The following is a 14,111-nucleotide window of genomic DNA, read 5'->3' as shown; positions in this document are numbered from 1 at the left end:
AAAAGCCGCGTTCGCGCTCGAACAATATATCGCAGAGTTTAATATCGTGCTCGATCAACTGCGGCGCTCAAAGCGCGACTGCTTCAGGCGGGAAGTGCGGAAATGGTTGGTCGAAGCCATTGGAGGCATTACCAGTGCATTACGCCGATCCTAGCCGGGCCAGCAGCTCTATTTTTGTTCTTTCCTAATCTGCATCACGCTCATGCACACTTGCCAGGTCCAACTGAATTAGGTGAGCATCTTCGCGAGCCGGGAAGACAAGCTGCACGTGGGCGGCATATGGCACACGCCAAATATAACGAGAAGGTAATGAGGCGGTCGCTCGAGGTACGCGATCGTTGGCGGTTTATCGTCTACCGTAACAAACGACAACGTAAATCCGTATGTTTTTTTGTTTTTTCTCTTTGCAGCATTTTCTGGAGAAGTCCTCTGCGGTTGAGCCTGTAAATTTGTTCGCTTTATCTCACTTCCTCATTTTACTTACACATATACACAATATATTTAAAGAGAGAAGGAAATAGAGTGACGGAATAAAAAGATCATGAAATGTCGGAAATGAATACATGCGTTATTAACTTGAAATCCGACTCGAGTCTAAATAGTAAGTATTATTCGTCCAATGAAATATATGATTATTATATAATACATAACATATGATTTTATTACCATTGTTTAATCGTAAAATACAATAAGAAGAACAATCCGCCGGGCAGCAATATGAGCCGACGTCGATGTGGCCGATAATAATTGATCGTATTTCTCGTTGTTGTCAATAATCGTTTTCACAGGTGTCGCAAATGCCAAACTTATGTAATTATCAATGAGCAAGTACGTATATACCTACGTATATAATACATATGTACTGTATATATTATATAATATATATGTGTATATGTACGTATGTGTTGTAAATGATATTGAATCGAAGAAAACTCATTGCTCAGGTGGCTGAAAAGGCTATCAATAAATTAATTAACATTCATAACCACGTAATCTTGTTGTATAAACTACAAAGTACAGTACAGTTTTTGGTAAATGTGTAGCATAAAGGCACTTCATTAGCCGTCTTTTTTCGCTGTTCGTTTCTCACATTGAATCTCCTCTATCTTTGTCTTTTTTTTTGCTCTTTGTCTTTTTTTTTTTTTCTCTTCTCTTCCTCTTTCTTTCTCGCGTTTTTATATGTTATGATGAACATAATGTAATGAAGTATGATCGTGTGCATAGAAAAGAAAATAAAGAAAGAGAAAGAGAAGATTTGCGATGACAAAACGCAATTCTTCATAATATGTGTTTTTAGAAGCACTTGCGATGAACGATGCCAGGGCCAGATTCGTCGTACTCCTGTTTCGAGATCCACATTTGCTGGAAAGTGGACAAGGAAGCCAGGATAGAACCACCGATCCATACGGAATATTTCCTCTCGGGAGGAGCGATAATCTTGATCTTGATGGTTGACGGTGCCAGGGCGGTGATTTCTTTCTGCATACGATCGGCAATACCGGGATACATGGTGGTACCTCCGGAGAGGACGGTATTAGCATAGAGATCTTTACGAATATCGACGTCGCACTTCATGATGGAATTATAAACGGTCTCGTGAATACCACAGGATTCCATACCCAGGAAGGAAGGTTGGAAAAGAGCTTCGGGACAACGGAACCTCTCGTTACCAATGGTGATGACTTGACCATCGGGCAACTCGTAGCTCTTCTCGAGAGAAGTGCTGGCGGCAGCTGTGGCCATTTCCTGTTCGAAGTCCAGGGCGACGTAGCAGAGTTTTTCTTTGATGTCGCGAACGATTTCTCGCTCGGCCGTGGTGGTGAAGCTGTAGCCTCTCTCGGTAAGGATCTTCATGAGATAGTCGGTAAGATCGCGACCGGCCAAATCCAGACGAAGGATGGCATGAGGAAGGGCGTAACCTTCGTAGATGGGTACGGTGTGGGAGACACCGTCACCAGAGTCCAGGACGATACCGGTGGTACGACCGGAAGCGTACAAGGAAAGGACGGCTTGAATAGCGACGTACATGGCCGGGCTGTTGAAAGTTTCGAACATAATCTGCGTCATCTTCTCGCGATTAGCTTTTGGATTTAGGGGCGCCTCAGTGAGGAGAACCGGGTGCTCCTCCGGAGCGACACGCAATTCGTTGTAAAAGGTATGATGCCAGATCTTCTCCATGTCGTCCCAATTAGTAATAATACCATGCTCGATAGGATATTTTAGAGTTAATATACCTCTCTTACTTTGCGCTTCGTCGCCAACGTAGCTGTCTTTTTGGCCCATGCCGACCATCACGCCCTGTAGATGAACAGAAAATAATCTAAATGTGTTTCTTAATTTAAGTCGGAAAATATGTAAAAAATTCGTATATACTCTACATTATTAAATAAATTTTAATATAATATTATTAAAGATAAAATATACGTTATTATGCCAATAAAATTAAATTAAATTTAATAAGATTTATTGCTTTACAGGGGAAGCTTTTAACTAACCTGATGACGAGGGCGGCCAACGATGCTAGGAAATACAGCACGCGGTGCATCATCCCCCGCGAATCCGGCCTTACACATACCGGACCCATTGTCCACGACTAGTGCCGCAACATCATCGTCGCACATCTTGGTTTACTATTATTTTCTGCGAATATACATTGAGGTATGTAGAAAAATTTTTCAAGATAATTCGATAATATTAATTATGATTTATTTTCTTCGCTGTTGATACGATAATAAAATGTTATGTTAAAATTTTTTGTTACGTCATACGAGAGTTGTCTTATTGATTCAATAATTGCAATATGCATAAGTTAAAGTAAAAATACCAAATTAATTATTTTGTATTAGTTTAAAAGTATAAAAAATATTTTAGTTAAATTTATAAATTGGTAAATGTTTTAGATCGATAGTAGATTAATAATAAGTTTTATAATTAACGTGTAAATTTTCACTTATGCACATTCACTCAGGTATCACTTCACATCTATATTGCGCAAACCGCATCGAGTTCGCTATTCTTCTTGAAGATTCTCAACATGTAATATTTGATCGGTCTTGGTGAGGCTTTTCGTCAACCCTTTGAACACTCGAAAACTCTGTGAGCCTTAATTTAGCACAGTTTATTCGAATCACTACCGACTCTACGATTTAGTATCAAAGATTATTACAATCTTAACAAAGCTAAGCGATTTAAATTTAACGAAGAAGACCGATCGAAAGAGATCTCCGAAGTTATTGTGCATGGATCAAAGAAATCGATTTGCGATTGTTAAAAATGACGAAGCACGGCAATTTACCGTTTCGCTGATGTGAAAGTTGAGGGAAGAAATCGGCGACGATCACTTAGGGTCGCGTACAACGTCGTGCAAGAGGCTGGTGAGAACGGCAAGTGGCGCGGCACCGGCTCCGTGGGGTCCCTTTATCCATATCGGTCGGCGGCCGAAAATAGCGATCCGCCCCTTACATGGAAATCGGCTATCTGCGTTAACATCGGGCTGAGAGCCCGCGTCGCCCAGTAGAGTCAGGCTAGTCCTTAGTTTGCCCTAAAGAGAGGAAAGAGAGGGAGAGAGAAGAAGACGCCGGGCATCGCGGCGACTTTGGCGACAACGCGGTGGTGGTCGGCGGACCCTGGGATCCAAATAAGGACTCGTTACGCGACAGGGACGTCGATTGTTACCGCGAATATCGATAAAGAAATTAACTTTTAAAGAAATAATAGAGGATAAAATTTGAAAAAAAAGGTTTAATAAAAAAATTATTAAAAGATATAGCATATAAACAGTTCTAACTAAAAATCTAAATAAAATAAGAGGTGTCTTGATTCATAAAACGACCTTTAGAGGACCAACTTTTAATAAATTAAATCTTAAAAATTAAAAATCAAAAATATTTTATTTTGAAATGACAAGCTTCAGAATCAAAACTCTTTAAAAGAATCACACACAAAGTAATTCTATTTTTTAAATAATTAATCTTTAAAAAGTAAACTTCAAAGAATTAATTTTTACTATGACAGATTGAGAATCTTTAATCTTGATTTGTATTTTTTAATCAATAGTACGATTTTATGCTGTAGATGATTAAAGTGGTAAACTATTAATTATTTGAAAAATAAATATCACAGTTTCTGACAGTTCAAAGATATTTGAATATCGCGTAAGCATAGAAACAAAGCAAAATCATTAGGCTGTTCAGATAAAACTTAATGCAATTTGTTATAATTGGCAGGAGCACTGGGCGACTTATTTGCTAGAGCCATCGCAGAGATCCCCTCTTCAACCTTTTTACATCTCCGGCAAAGCTGATGCTAATGTCGATTCGCATTGTCGAGTTTCAACCCCCAAAGAACACATCTTTTATTACCGAACACCTTTTCTCGTCATCATTATGGCCGGCCGTGATAATCGTCAGATGAACTTCGGCACGAGTGCGAAAAGGCGACCAGATTCACCAACAAAAACAGTAAAGGTAAATGTTAATTGGTTTTTTTATCTTGAACGATTTAAAATAAAATTTTTAGGAAGTAATTAACTAAAAATTATAATTTTATCCATAAAAAAAATTATAATTCTTTTATGTGTATAAAAGAAATTTTTAACTCCACATACGTCATTAATTTGTTCAATATTAAAGACAAAAGAATTTATAATTGATATAATTATAAAATAACAATCAAAGCACTTAAGATTATTATAGAAGATTATTTAGCTAATGAGCAAATTATTTTATTAATTATTAAGAAAATATGTCATGAATATATGGGATTTATAGAATAACAATTATAAACTGAACAGTTGTAAGAGAGAATATAAGATCGATTTATTCCATAGACGTAAACTTATATACAAAAGATGACGTATATGTACGTATGACAGTTGGTAAAAGACTCGCCGCCACGGACCAATAGTAACGACAATAATATTCGACTAACGGAAATTAAAATAGACAAAGCGATGCGGCAGTGAACAGTACATCTTAGGGAAAGGTGTAGCAATAATAATAATAGTGAATATAATCGAGCGTAATTGCTTAGAAGCACTTGCGGTGAACGATGCCAGGGCCAGATTCGTCGTACTCTTGTTTCGAGATCCACATCTGTTGGAAGGTGGACAAGGAAGCCAGGATAGAACCACCGATCCATACGGAATATTTCCTCTCGGGGGGAGCGATAATCTTGATCTTGATAGTTGAGGGTGCGAGGGCGGTGATTTCTTTCTGCATACGATCGGCAATACCAGGGTACATGGTGGTACCGCCGGAGAGGACGTTGTTAGCGTAGAGATCTTTACGGATATCGACGTCGCACTTCATGATCGAGTTGTAGACGGTTTCGTGGATGCCGCAAGATTCCATACCCAAGAAGGACGGCTGGAAGAGAGCTTCAGGTGTACGGAACCTCTCGTTACCAATGGTGATGACTTGACCATCGGGCAACTCGTAGCTCTTCTCGAGAGAAGTGCTGGCGGCAGCGGTGGCCATTTCCTGTTCGAAGTCCAGAGCGACGTAGCAGAGTTTCTCTTTGATGTCACGAACGATTTCTCGCTCGGCCGTGGTGGTGAAGCTGTAGCCTCTCTCGGTAAGGATCTTCATGAGATAGTCGGTAAGATCGCGACCGGCCAAGTCCAGACGAAGGATGGCATGAGGAAGGGCGTAACCTTCGTAGATGGGTACGGTGTGGGAGACACCGTCACCAGAGTCCAGGACGATACCGGTGGTACGACCGGAAGCGTACAGGGAAAGAACTGCCTGAATGGCGACGTACATGGCCGGGCTGTTGAAGGTTTCAAACATAATCTGCGTCATCTTTTCTCGGTTAGCTTTCGGATTTAGGGGCGCCTCAGTGAGGAGAACAGGGTGTTCTTCCGGAGCCACACGCAATTCGTTGTAGAAAGTGTGGTGCCAGATTTTCTCCATGTCATCCCAGTTAGTGATGATACCGTGCTCGATCGGATATTTCAGAGTCAGAATACCTCTTTTGCTTTGGGCTTCATCACCCACGTAGCTGTCTTTCTGACCCATACCGACCATCACTCCCTGATGGCGAGGTCGACCGACGATCGAGGGAAAGACGGCACGGGGAGCGTCGTCTCCGGCGAAACCGGCTTTGCACATGCCGGAGCCATTGTCTACGACCAGGGCAGCTACTTCGTCGTCACACATTGTTGTTTTTCTTCGATTTTAACACTCTGTAACAAAAAATACAGTTTATAAAGTGTAGTAATTATTTATTTCTAAAAAATTATTTTTATTTAAATAATATATATTTTCTCGCAAAAAGAAAAAAATTAATATGTAATTAAAAAAATATTAAGTAGATAAATAATTCGGCTAGTAGTTATGTAATTCTGTACGAATAAAATTTTAGCAATATTAAATTTAGAATTAAGAATGTATGATAAACTATTTTATGTTTATATATAATTTAATTTTCAGATTTTTCAAGATTTTCTGGAGGAATAAAGTTTGCATAATTCTTCACAAATGGATCCAAATTATTACAAAGTTTGTAATTTCAATTTGAAAAGTAATGGACATAATTTAAAAAGAGAAGTTTTATTGCACATATAATAATCGAAAAAATTTTAGGTATTTTTCGATAACGTCGGTTCCCGGTGAGCGTTGCGTGAAGCCAGAATTGACCCAGTTGCCTATAAAGCGATAGGCAAAGCGGCCCCAGCATCGCGACGCTATTTTCACCCAGCGCGTCGCTAACTTTAGACGTACAGCCGACGGACGCTCCCTAATAAGTTCAAGCGACGATTATGGTGGCCGACGTTGCCGCTGCTGCTGCCGACGACGACGACAACGGATAAAACATAACGTCTTGTCGCGAGGCAACGGCGAACGTGCCAAAATTATGCCTGTTTGTGGAAAAAGACCAACACGATTGCACGGCCGAAGACCTCAACTATGAGACTAACTACGAAAACTGCAACGGAGAGGCCATTTGCCTCTCTTCGTCTCCTTTGTATATATACGCGGCTTTTATGATCCGGCACTAGTAACATCAATGTAACATTAACACTAATTCTAATTTGTATTTCATCGACTGTAATTCTAGAAAGAGCTTAAGAAAGATGATCGAGTTGGATTTAAAGTTAACCAATCCATTGAGGAAAGCAATCCTTAGAAGAATGAGTAATTTTAGGAACCAACGAAAAAAAGACGAAGGGTATGATCCACAGACGGATCCTTTTATGGTCATCGAAAGATCGGAATAAATTTAATGTACGTATTTCGTAATTTTACCTACTTTGTTACATAGTTTTAATAAGTAAAATATTGAAACCTTTTTTAACTATTTAATTTTTAAAAATAATTTTTCTATTTTTGGAACTTATAATAATCTAAATATAAATTCTTGTCTCTTCTTTATAAAAAAATTTGTGATATTTATAAATTACATTAAACTATGCTAGTTTAAATTTTGAAGCATTTATATATTTAGCTTTAGTAATAAATAATAGTTTTCTTTTTATATACACTTTATTAAATTTAATTTTATTATACTCGACTTTTCTTATTTATGCAAATCTGCGAAAATAATTTACCTAATAAAATAATTTATTATTAAATGTAAATTACTTAAAATACTATTATTGACATAAAAATATGAATCTTACAGTTATTATATAACTTCGCAATTTATGTTCAAATTTCATTCTAAACTATTTTTATTTTTTGAACACTACGTTAACAATGTTAAATGTAATGTGTGTGTGTTATAATTAAAATTAATTTATAGGAAATAGGATTTATCTTCTGCTTGCTATCGAAACAAAAAATAGATATAAATGGATATAATGTGAATGGCTTGACATTACGCCAAGAATCAATCTTAGTGGATATATTAAATGCTGCGAACTTGAACTTCTTCCGAAAATTCAGCAATGGGTCAAAGAACTTTTCTAAGGCAAGTAGTATATCAAATAAAAAATATTTAAACAAGATTTGTCGTACACCCAAAACTTTCGATACTTTTAAATATTTCTTTATATAAATATATAAATTTATCAGTTACATTGATTGAAAAATTAATTGATGTATCGATTTATTGATTGATAGAAATAAAAAATTAATTTGGTGAGACATTATAAGAGATAAAAAAATAATATTCTTAATTTACAAATTTAGTTTGAATAATACTATTAATGAAATAAATCCTTCATCTAAATATGAATTTATCTTGTTAATTAAAAATTAAATAATGTCTCTGACAAAAATTTCTATTATTTAATTTTTAATTAAAACCAATTAAAGAAACATGCAATTATTCTTATTTTTTTTATAAAGTAATAAATGAAAATTTTATACTTCGCATTGCTGGTTATCTCGAATAATCCTAATGGTAGAGCTGTTTATCACTTTTATTCGTTAATCACTATAACACGCGTATGTCTTAATAAAATTTCGCAGGAGCAGGCAGAAAACGATTGTGTTCTCAGGGAACAAAGATGTGTATCCGGCGATAAAGCGGAAATTCGTGATACTATGTCTACATACCGTGCACGGGACAGAGGTGGAGCGGCGTCTGTGCCCCGGCGGCGTCGCGACGTCGATTATATGCTCTCGTCTGGACGCCCCCGCATTTTCGTGGGATGGTGCTTGCTCGACAGGCACGAAAAAGGCATCGCCTCTCGAGGCGTCGCGACGCTCGCCGAACTAGGCGGCCGCAACCCCTAAGCGGACCAAGGAATATGCTTCATCGCTTTGAAAATATCACGCGATGTGTTCCCGCGTTGAGTCGTGAGATGCCGATCATTTTGACGCGAAGTAAGAATTGATCAATTTTAATTAACTGCTATTGACATTAATGCAAATTTCGGAATTAAGCGTATAACCCATCAAGTTTTATCGTACCCTTTTTCTCGGAATAAAATATTGCCTGTAAAAATATTTTTGAATATCTGTTTTAAAGATTATTTTATAAAATAACGTTACATTATCGTTAAAAATATATATTTTGCAATATTTATTATTTATCAATGATCACAATTTTTAATTGTGTATATAAAATTATATGCAAAAATAATTATTTTGTTGGAAAAAATATATCGATTATATAAAGAAAAAAAAAAAAAATTGAAAAGCGATTGATAATGCTTTGATAGAAACAAGATTCATGTTCCGGATATTACAAGTTAACAGAAGTATTTTGAGATTATGCGATGCAACAGAAATAAACTTCGTGAGAGCTTTTATCGCGAAGATTCTCGTCCCTAAATATCAATGGAACGTTCGAAAACGCTTACAAGAGGCTTCTAGAGATGATAGCTAATGAAATGAGATATAATAACTCGTGATAGATGGAAACAACTTTCGAAGTAATGCAGGAACAACTGTAACGTTTCTACATACTCTTCTAAGTAATCGCGATGATTAACGAGTATGTCGGTTGGAAATAATAAGTAAAAATTATCTCTATTACAATTTTATCAATAAAGAAGAATAAAAAAGGAGTTGTGATAACTTTGTATAGAGCAATCTTACATTAGACCAAGGTTACACATCACGATTATATGTATACACGTAACGATAATAAGGTTATTTTTAAATAACGCAGACTACTACTTCGCCGCAATCGAAGACAAATTTGGATGCGAGAACGATATGAAAAAATTAACGTAACTATGCTAGAACGTCTAGCTGAAAATTTATCTGCCATAGCGTTTATTAAATATTACTTTTAGGTATTCATAAAGTATTTAAACACATTTTTCTTCTCGTTTAATATTATAATTTACTAAAAGAATTAAAAATTAATTAAGAAGTTGATAATTTTGTGTATTCTTGATAAAATGGAAGTCTTATTTATTATATGAGACATATACGTCTATTTCTATTTCCATGTTTGCGATATAAATGTGTATAGATATGTTATTATGTAAAATGCTAATAATTTGTTATTATATAATGATGTATTTTACAGATAAAAAAGAAATTGTAAAATTGAAAGGAGTTTAAGGAAAGGACAGGAAGACAATACTGCACGAAAAAGTTACCGCACAGATAAACCAGTAATCATAAAATTTGCAAAAGGTAAAAAAAACTCATAAAAACGATAATAATATATGGTGTGATTTAATGTGTATTTGAATTGACTTTGACATTGTATAACAATATATAATTACATAATGTATAATATTTACAAAATAAATTAAAGTATAGAAGTACATCGATATAGATGCTTCGTTGCTTTGGTTAGCAGACTAGACATAATCAATATATAATACGTATTAAGAGAGGATTCATTTCTCAAACGGTGGTGAGAACGCTCGCGTTACAGTAATAAAGCGTAGCTTTCTCGACATAGTCTCGAAAGTCATTGTCAAGCGTAATTTGTTGAAGTTTCTGTATAATATTGTTATTGGCCAGAGTGTTCCTTTCGTGAGTCGAAAGATGCACTTGGCTGCATCTATCCATATATATGCAAAGATTCTTTCCAGCGCTCGACAACGTCCAGGCTAATACGAGAGAGGTTCTGTGACAAGAGACAATCCCGCCGACCGCTTCCTCGGCCGTAATGATGATGTTAAGTGAGCAATGATATTGTCGTGCGCAGTTTTATAAATGGCTGCGGCGACCAGGATGATGAGCCATGCTGTCGTTTACACAACGACAAACAAGACTACGATGATGATTCGATGAGATCCAATGAGAATTAAGAGTTGATGATAACACTCTGATGATGTTTTCTCATAGCAGCTTGATTGCTTGGGGCAGAATTGCATGCTATTTGTGTGTTCTCCCCGAAATATCATGATGTTCTTTCGAATATTATGCTGATGCATCGATCGTGCAATAACTCGCTTAGAAGCATTTACGGTGGACGATGCCGGGACCAGATTCATCATACTCCTGTTTGGAGATCCACATCTGTTGGAAGGTGGACAAGGAAGCCAAGATAGAACCACCGATCCATACGGAATATTTCCTCTCGGGAGGAGCGATAATCTTGATCTTGATGGTTGACGGTGCCAGGGCGGTGATTTCCTTCTGCATACGATCGGCAATACCGGGATACATGGTGGTACCGCCGGAGAGGACGTTGTTAGCGTAGAGATCTTTACGGATATCGACGTCGCACTTCATGATCGAGTTGTAGACGGTTTCGTGGATGCCGCAAGATTCCATACCCAAGAAGGACGGCTGGAAGAGAGCTTCAGGTGTACGGAACCTCTCGTTACCAATGGTGATGACTTGACCATCGGGCAACTCGTAGCTCTTCTCGAGAGAAGTGCTGGCGGCAGCGGTGGCCATTTCCTGTTCGAAGTCCAGAGCGACGTAGCAGAGTTTCTCTTTGATGTCACGAACGATTTCTCGCTCGGCCGTGGTGGTGAAGCTGTAGCCTCTCTCGGTAAGGATCTTCATGAGATAGTCGGTAAGATCACGACCGGCCAAGTCCAGACGAAGGATGGCATGAGGAAGGGCGTAACCTTCGTAGATGGGTACGGTGTGGGAGACACCGTCACCAGAGTCCAGGACGATACCGGTGGTACGACCGGAAGCGTACAGGGAAAGAACTGCCTGAATGGCGACGTACATGGCCGGGCTGTTGAAAGTTTCGAACATGATTTGTGTCATCTTCTCACGATTTGCTTTCGGATTAAGGGGAGCTTCGGTGAGAAGAACAGGATGTTCTTCCGGAGCGACACGCAATTCGTTGTAGAAGGTGTGATGCCAGATTTTCTCCATGTCATCCCAGTTAGTGATAATACCGTGCTCGATCGGATATTTCAAAGTCAGGATACCTCTTTTGCTCTGAGCTTCGTCACCCACGTAGCTGTCTTTCTGACCCATACCGACCATCACTCCTTGATGGCGAGGTCGACCAACGATCGAGGGAAAGACGGCACGGGGTGCGTCGTCTCCGGCGAAACCGGCTTTGCACATGCCGGAGCCATTGTCTACGACCAAGGCAGCTACTTCGTCGTCACACATTTTGCTGCTATTTTAATTTCTCTGTAAAAAGAAGTTGTTTAATTAGATTAGGAACTAAAAATATTTTTTTTTATTACGTTTTTGTAATTATCTTAGATGTATAAAGTGTTTATGCAACTCTATTTTTTTAGTTTAATTAATTCTATTCAATTTTACATAATCGCGTTTATTTTTATTCAAAGGCATCTACTATATGATGGCACAATATTGTTTTAATCAATAATTTATTTCACTTTCAGATTAATTTTATTTCTTTTTCTAAATATTAATTAAATTTAATTTTCCCTTAAATTAAATTTTTTGATTTACACACTAACACGTTTTTCTTTTTCAGATATCTTGCTGACACTTCTAATTCCTGAAATTGCGTGTAAACTTTCGAAGAATCGAGCAGACACAGATAAGAACGTCTCGCAGATCTAGTTACTAACCGTAAGGGTGAGTTGTGAATCGACGGGCGGCTGAGGAGCGGCTGAGGCTCGCGGGCGTCGCGACGCCAGATATAACGTCTACGCTGCGATACGCGACGCTACCGAAGATGGGCACGCGAGACGCCTCGAGGGTTCGCCAGCAATGCTGCCCACGCCTTATGCCGACGAGCACGCGGGTGGTGGTATGTATACGGACCAGGAAGCCCGGATAGAGACCTACAAGAGAGACGCCTTCGTTCACGCGCCACGACGCATCGCCCCTCATCATCGCCGTCATTGTCGTTTTCTTCTCCCTCCTTATTCCTCTTTCTTCTTTCGTCTTCATCTTCCTTTTTGCTTGCGTTCTCTTGGAAATCCCTGCGAAACGGGCAGCATCTCCTAATCTGGACATTAACGCAGGTTACCACCAATACCGTCACTACTATTATCTATTATTCGTATGTTCATCAAAAAGTAATTTACATTAAGCTTAACAATAAATTTATAATGTTAAATTAAATATTACATGTAGCAATTAAGCTACCTTACATAATTACGAATGTTTTATTTATTTTTATTTTAAGGCTTTAAAACATTAAAAGATATTTAAGCTATTGAGGTTGTGTATAAAAGCTTATTTTTAAAATGTTTTTTAGTTTTTAACATTTTAAATATTTTTTTGTTTTTTTTCTTAATCTCTTACGCTAAAAAAAATTATTTTGATATTTAATAATTAAAGTTTATTGTGTGTATAATTAGTACAGAGTGTATGTCTTCATCATTTCATACTATTTAGCTCTTTATTTTCTTCTTTTTTAGCTTTGGCTTCTTGTGGTCATTCTCGTTGCCGAAGATGCTTTTGGCATACGTTGGAAATCCCCGACGCCTCACGGTGCTCCTGAAAATACCCACCCATTGCCAAATCAGGATATTAACGCGGGACGATAGTAACACGCACTCCTTGCAAGATAAAATACTTATGAAATTTATTATGAAGGAAAGAGAAACTCGTGCTATGTAAGTAATTTTTCTCTTCTAGCCATATTCTTTTTTCGTGATTGACAAATGTTTAAACACATTACAATCATCTTTATTATCTTCTACACGTCTATGACTGTGCTCTCAGGTATTTAGACAAAATGCCAATTGGCAATTTAATTTATACTGCATATAATGAAATGTTACATATGAGTCTCTCATATTATAATTTATTGTTATGGCAAGAAAAAGTCAAATGGGAGAGAATGGAACTAAAAATAAATTACGATAATTTTGTTTCTCTCTCTCTCTCTCTCTTTTTTATTACTTAACGTTTAATTTAATTTGTTTAATAGAAAATTTAATAATACAGTATAATATTCGTATAGAAAATATCTATTTTCTGAAAATTCACTGATTAACTTTTTTTAATAACATATTTTATTAACAAATTTGTTTAAATAAAACTCAATTATTTTTGCGAATAAGTTTTTATTAATGTAAACTTTAATTTATCTCGATTTCTCTTTTGAATCTCGATTACTATATTATGCAATTCACTTTACTTATAGATCACTGAACCGGTATAGAAAATCTCGAGCTGTAACGCCCTATAAATCTTGTAACCTTCGCAAAGTCTCGTGTAAAGCCTAATTTTTTTTATCAATATTCTGTTTAAGCGCGTGTTCTTTCAGCATCTCATAAATGTGTTATATTTTTATAGACAGCAAAAAAAATTTTCCACGATTTTATTTACGCTCCAATTAAGAGATTATTTACGCCT

The 14,111-nt window shown here is 37.1% G+C and overlaps 3 protein-coding genes, 1 long non-coding RNA gene and 2 pseudogenes across 5 annotated transcripts; 2 read left to right on the top strand and 4 right to left on the bottom strand.

Annotated features, from left to right (window-relative positions):
• Positions 1-3: 3 nt before the first annotated feature.
• LOC139101784 (uncharacterized) lies at positions 4-1,734 on the top strand. The gene is made up of 4 exons (XR_011545629.1): positions 4-306; positions 411-601; positions 1,298-1,531; positions 1,610-1,734. It is a non-coding gene; the product is annotated as an uncharacterized lncRNA (long non-coding RNA).
• LOC139101777 (actin, muscle) lies at positions 633-3,383 on the bottom strand. 2 transcript variants are annotated; one of them, XM_070655184.1, is made up of 3 exons: positions 3,296-3,383; positions 2,496-2,640; positions 633-2,298 (listed from the first exon to the last, which is right to left on the bottom strand). In XM_070655184.1, the coding sequence occupies exons 2-3, from the start codon at positions 2,619-2,621 to the stop codon at positions 1,294-1,296; spliced, it is 1,131 nt and encodes a 376-aa protein (XP_070511285.1). In that variant the 5' UTR covers positions 2,622-2,640; positions 3,296-3,383; the 3' UTR covers positions 633-1,293. The 2 variants fall into 2 exon arrangements, with proteins under 2 accessions (XP_070511285.1, XP_070511286.1); XM_070655185.1 differs by lacking the exon at positions 3,296-3,383 and having other exon boundaries at positions 2,496-2,658.
• Positions 3,384-3,541: 158 nt separating this feature from the next.
• On the bottom strand, positions 3,542-4,972 carry LOC139102173 (uncharacterized; annotated as a pseudogene).
• LOC139101775 (actin-5, muscle-specific) lies at positions 4,793-8,591 on the bottom strand. The gene is made up of 2 exons (XM_070655183.1): positions 8,502-8,591; positions 4,793-6,184 (listed from the first exon to the last, which is right to left on the bottom strand). The coding sequence occupies exon 2, from the start codon at positions 6,156-6,158 to the stop codon at positions 5,028-5,030; it is 1,131 nt and encodes a 376-aa protein (XP_070511284.1). The 5' UTR covers positions 6,159-6,184; positions 8,502-8,591; the 3' UTR covers positions 4,793-5,027.
• LOC139102172 (uncharacterized) lies at positions 7,803-12,410 on the top strand (annotated as a pseudogene).
• On the bottom strand, positions 10,069-12,479 carry LOC139101774 (actin-5, muscle-specific). The gene is made up of 2 exons (XM_070655182.1): positions 12,371-12,479; positions 10,069-11,960 (listed from the first exon to the last, which is right to left on the bottom strand). The coding sequence occupies exon 2, from the start codon at positions 11,937-11,939 to the stop codon at positions 10,809-10,811; it is 1,131 nt and encodes a 376-aa protein (XP_070511283.1). The 5' UTR covers positions 11,940-11,960; positions 12,371-12,479; the 3' UTR covers positions 10,069-10,808.
• Positions 12,480-14,111: the final 1,632 nt, after the last annotated feature.

This window comes from Cardiocondyla obscurior, linkage group LG04, assembly GCF_019399895.1.
Source record: "Cardiocondyla obscurior isolate alpha-2009 linkage group LG04, Cobs3.1, whole genome shotgun sequence".
NCBI lineage: Eukaryota > Metazoa > Arthropoda > Insecta > Hymenoptera > Formicidae > Cardiocondyla > Cardiocondyla obscurior.
The sequence above is the reverse complement of the archived record's forward strand: the minus strand, read 5'-3'. Positions and strand labels throughout refer to the sequence as shown.

Coding starts and splice junctions, on each gene's coding strand:
- LOC139101777 (XM_070655184.1), bottom strand. CDS start 2,621: ATGTGCGACGATGATGTTGCGGCACTAGTCGTGGACAATGGGTCCGGT. Junction 2,299..2,495: donor TTGGCCGCCCTCGTCATCAG/GTTAGTTAAAAG, acceptor GTTCATCTACAG/GGCGTGATGGTCGGCATGGG.
- LOC139101774 (XM_070655182.1), bottom strand. CDS start 11,939: ATGTGTGACGACGAAGTAGCTGCCTTGGTCGTAGACAATGGCTCCGGC.
- LOC139101775 (XM_070655183.1), bottom strand. CDS start 6,158: ATGTGTGACGACGAAGTAGCTGCCCTGGTCGTAGACAATGGCTCCGGC.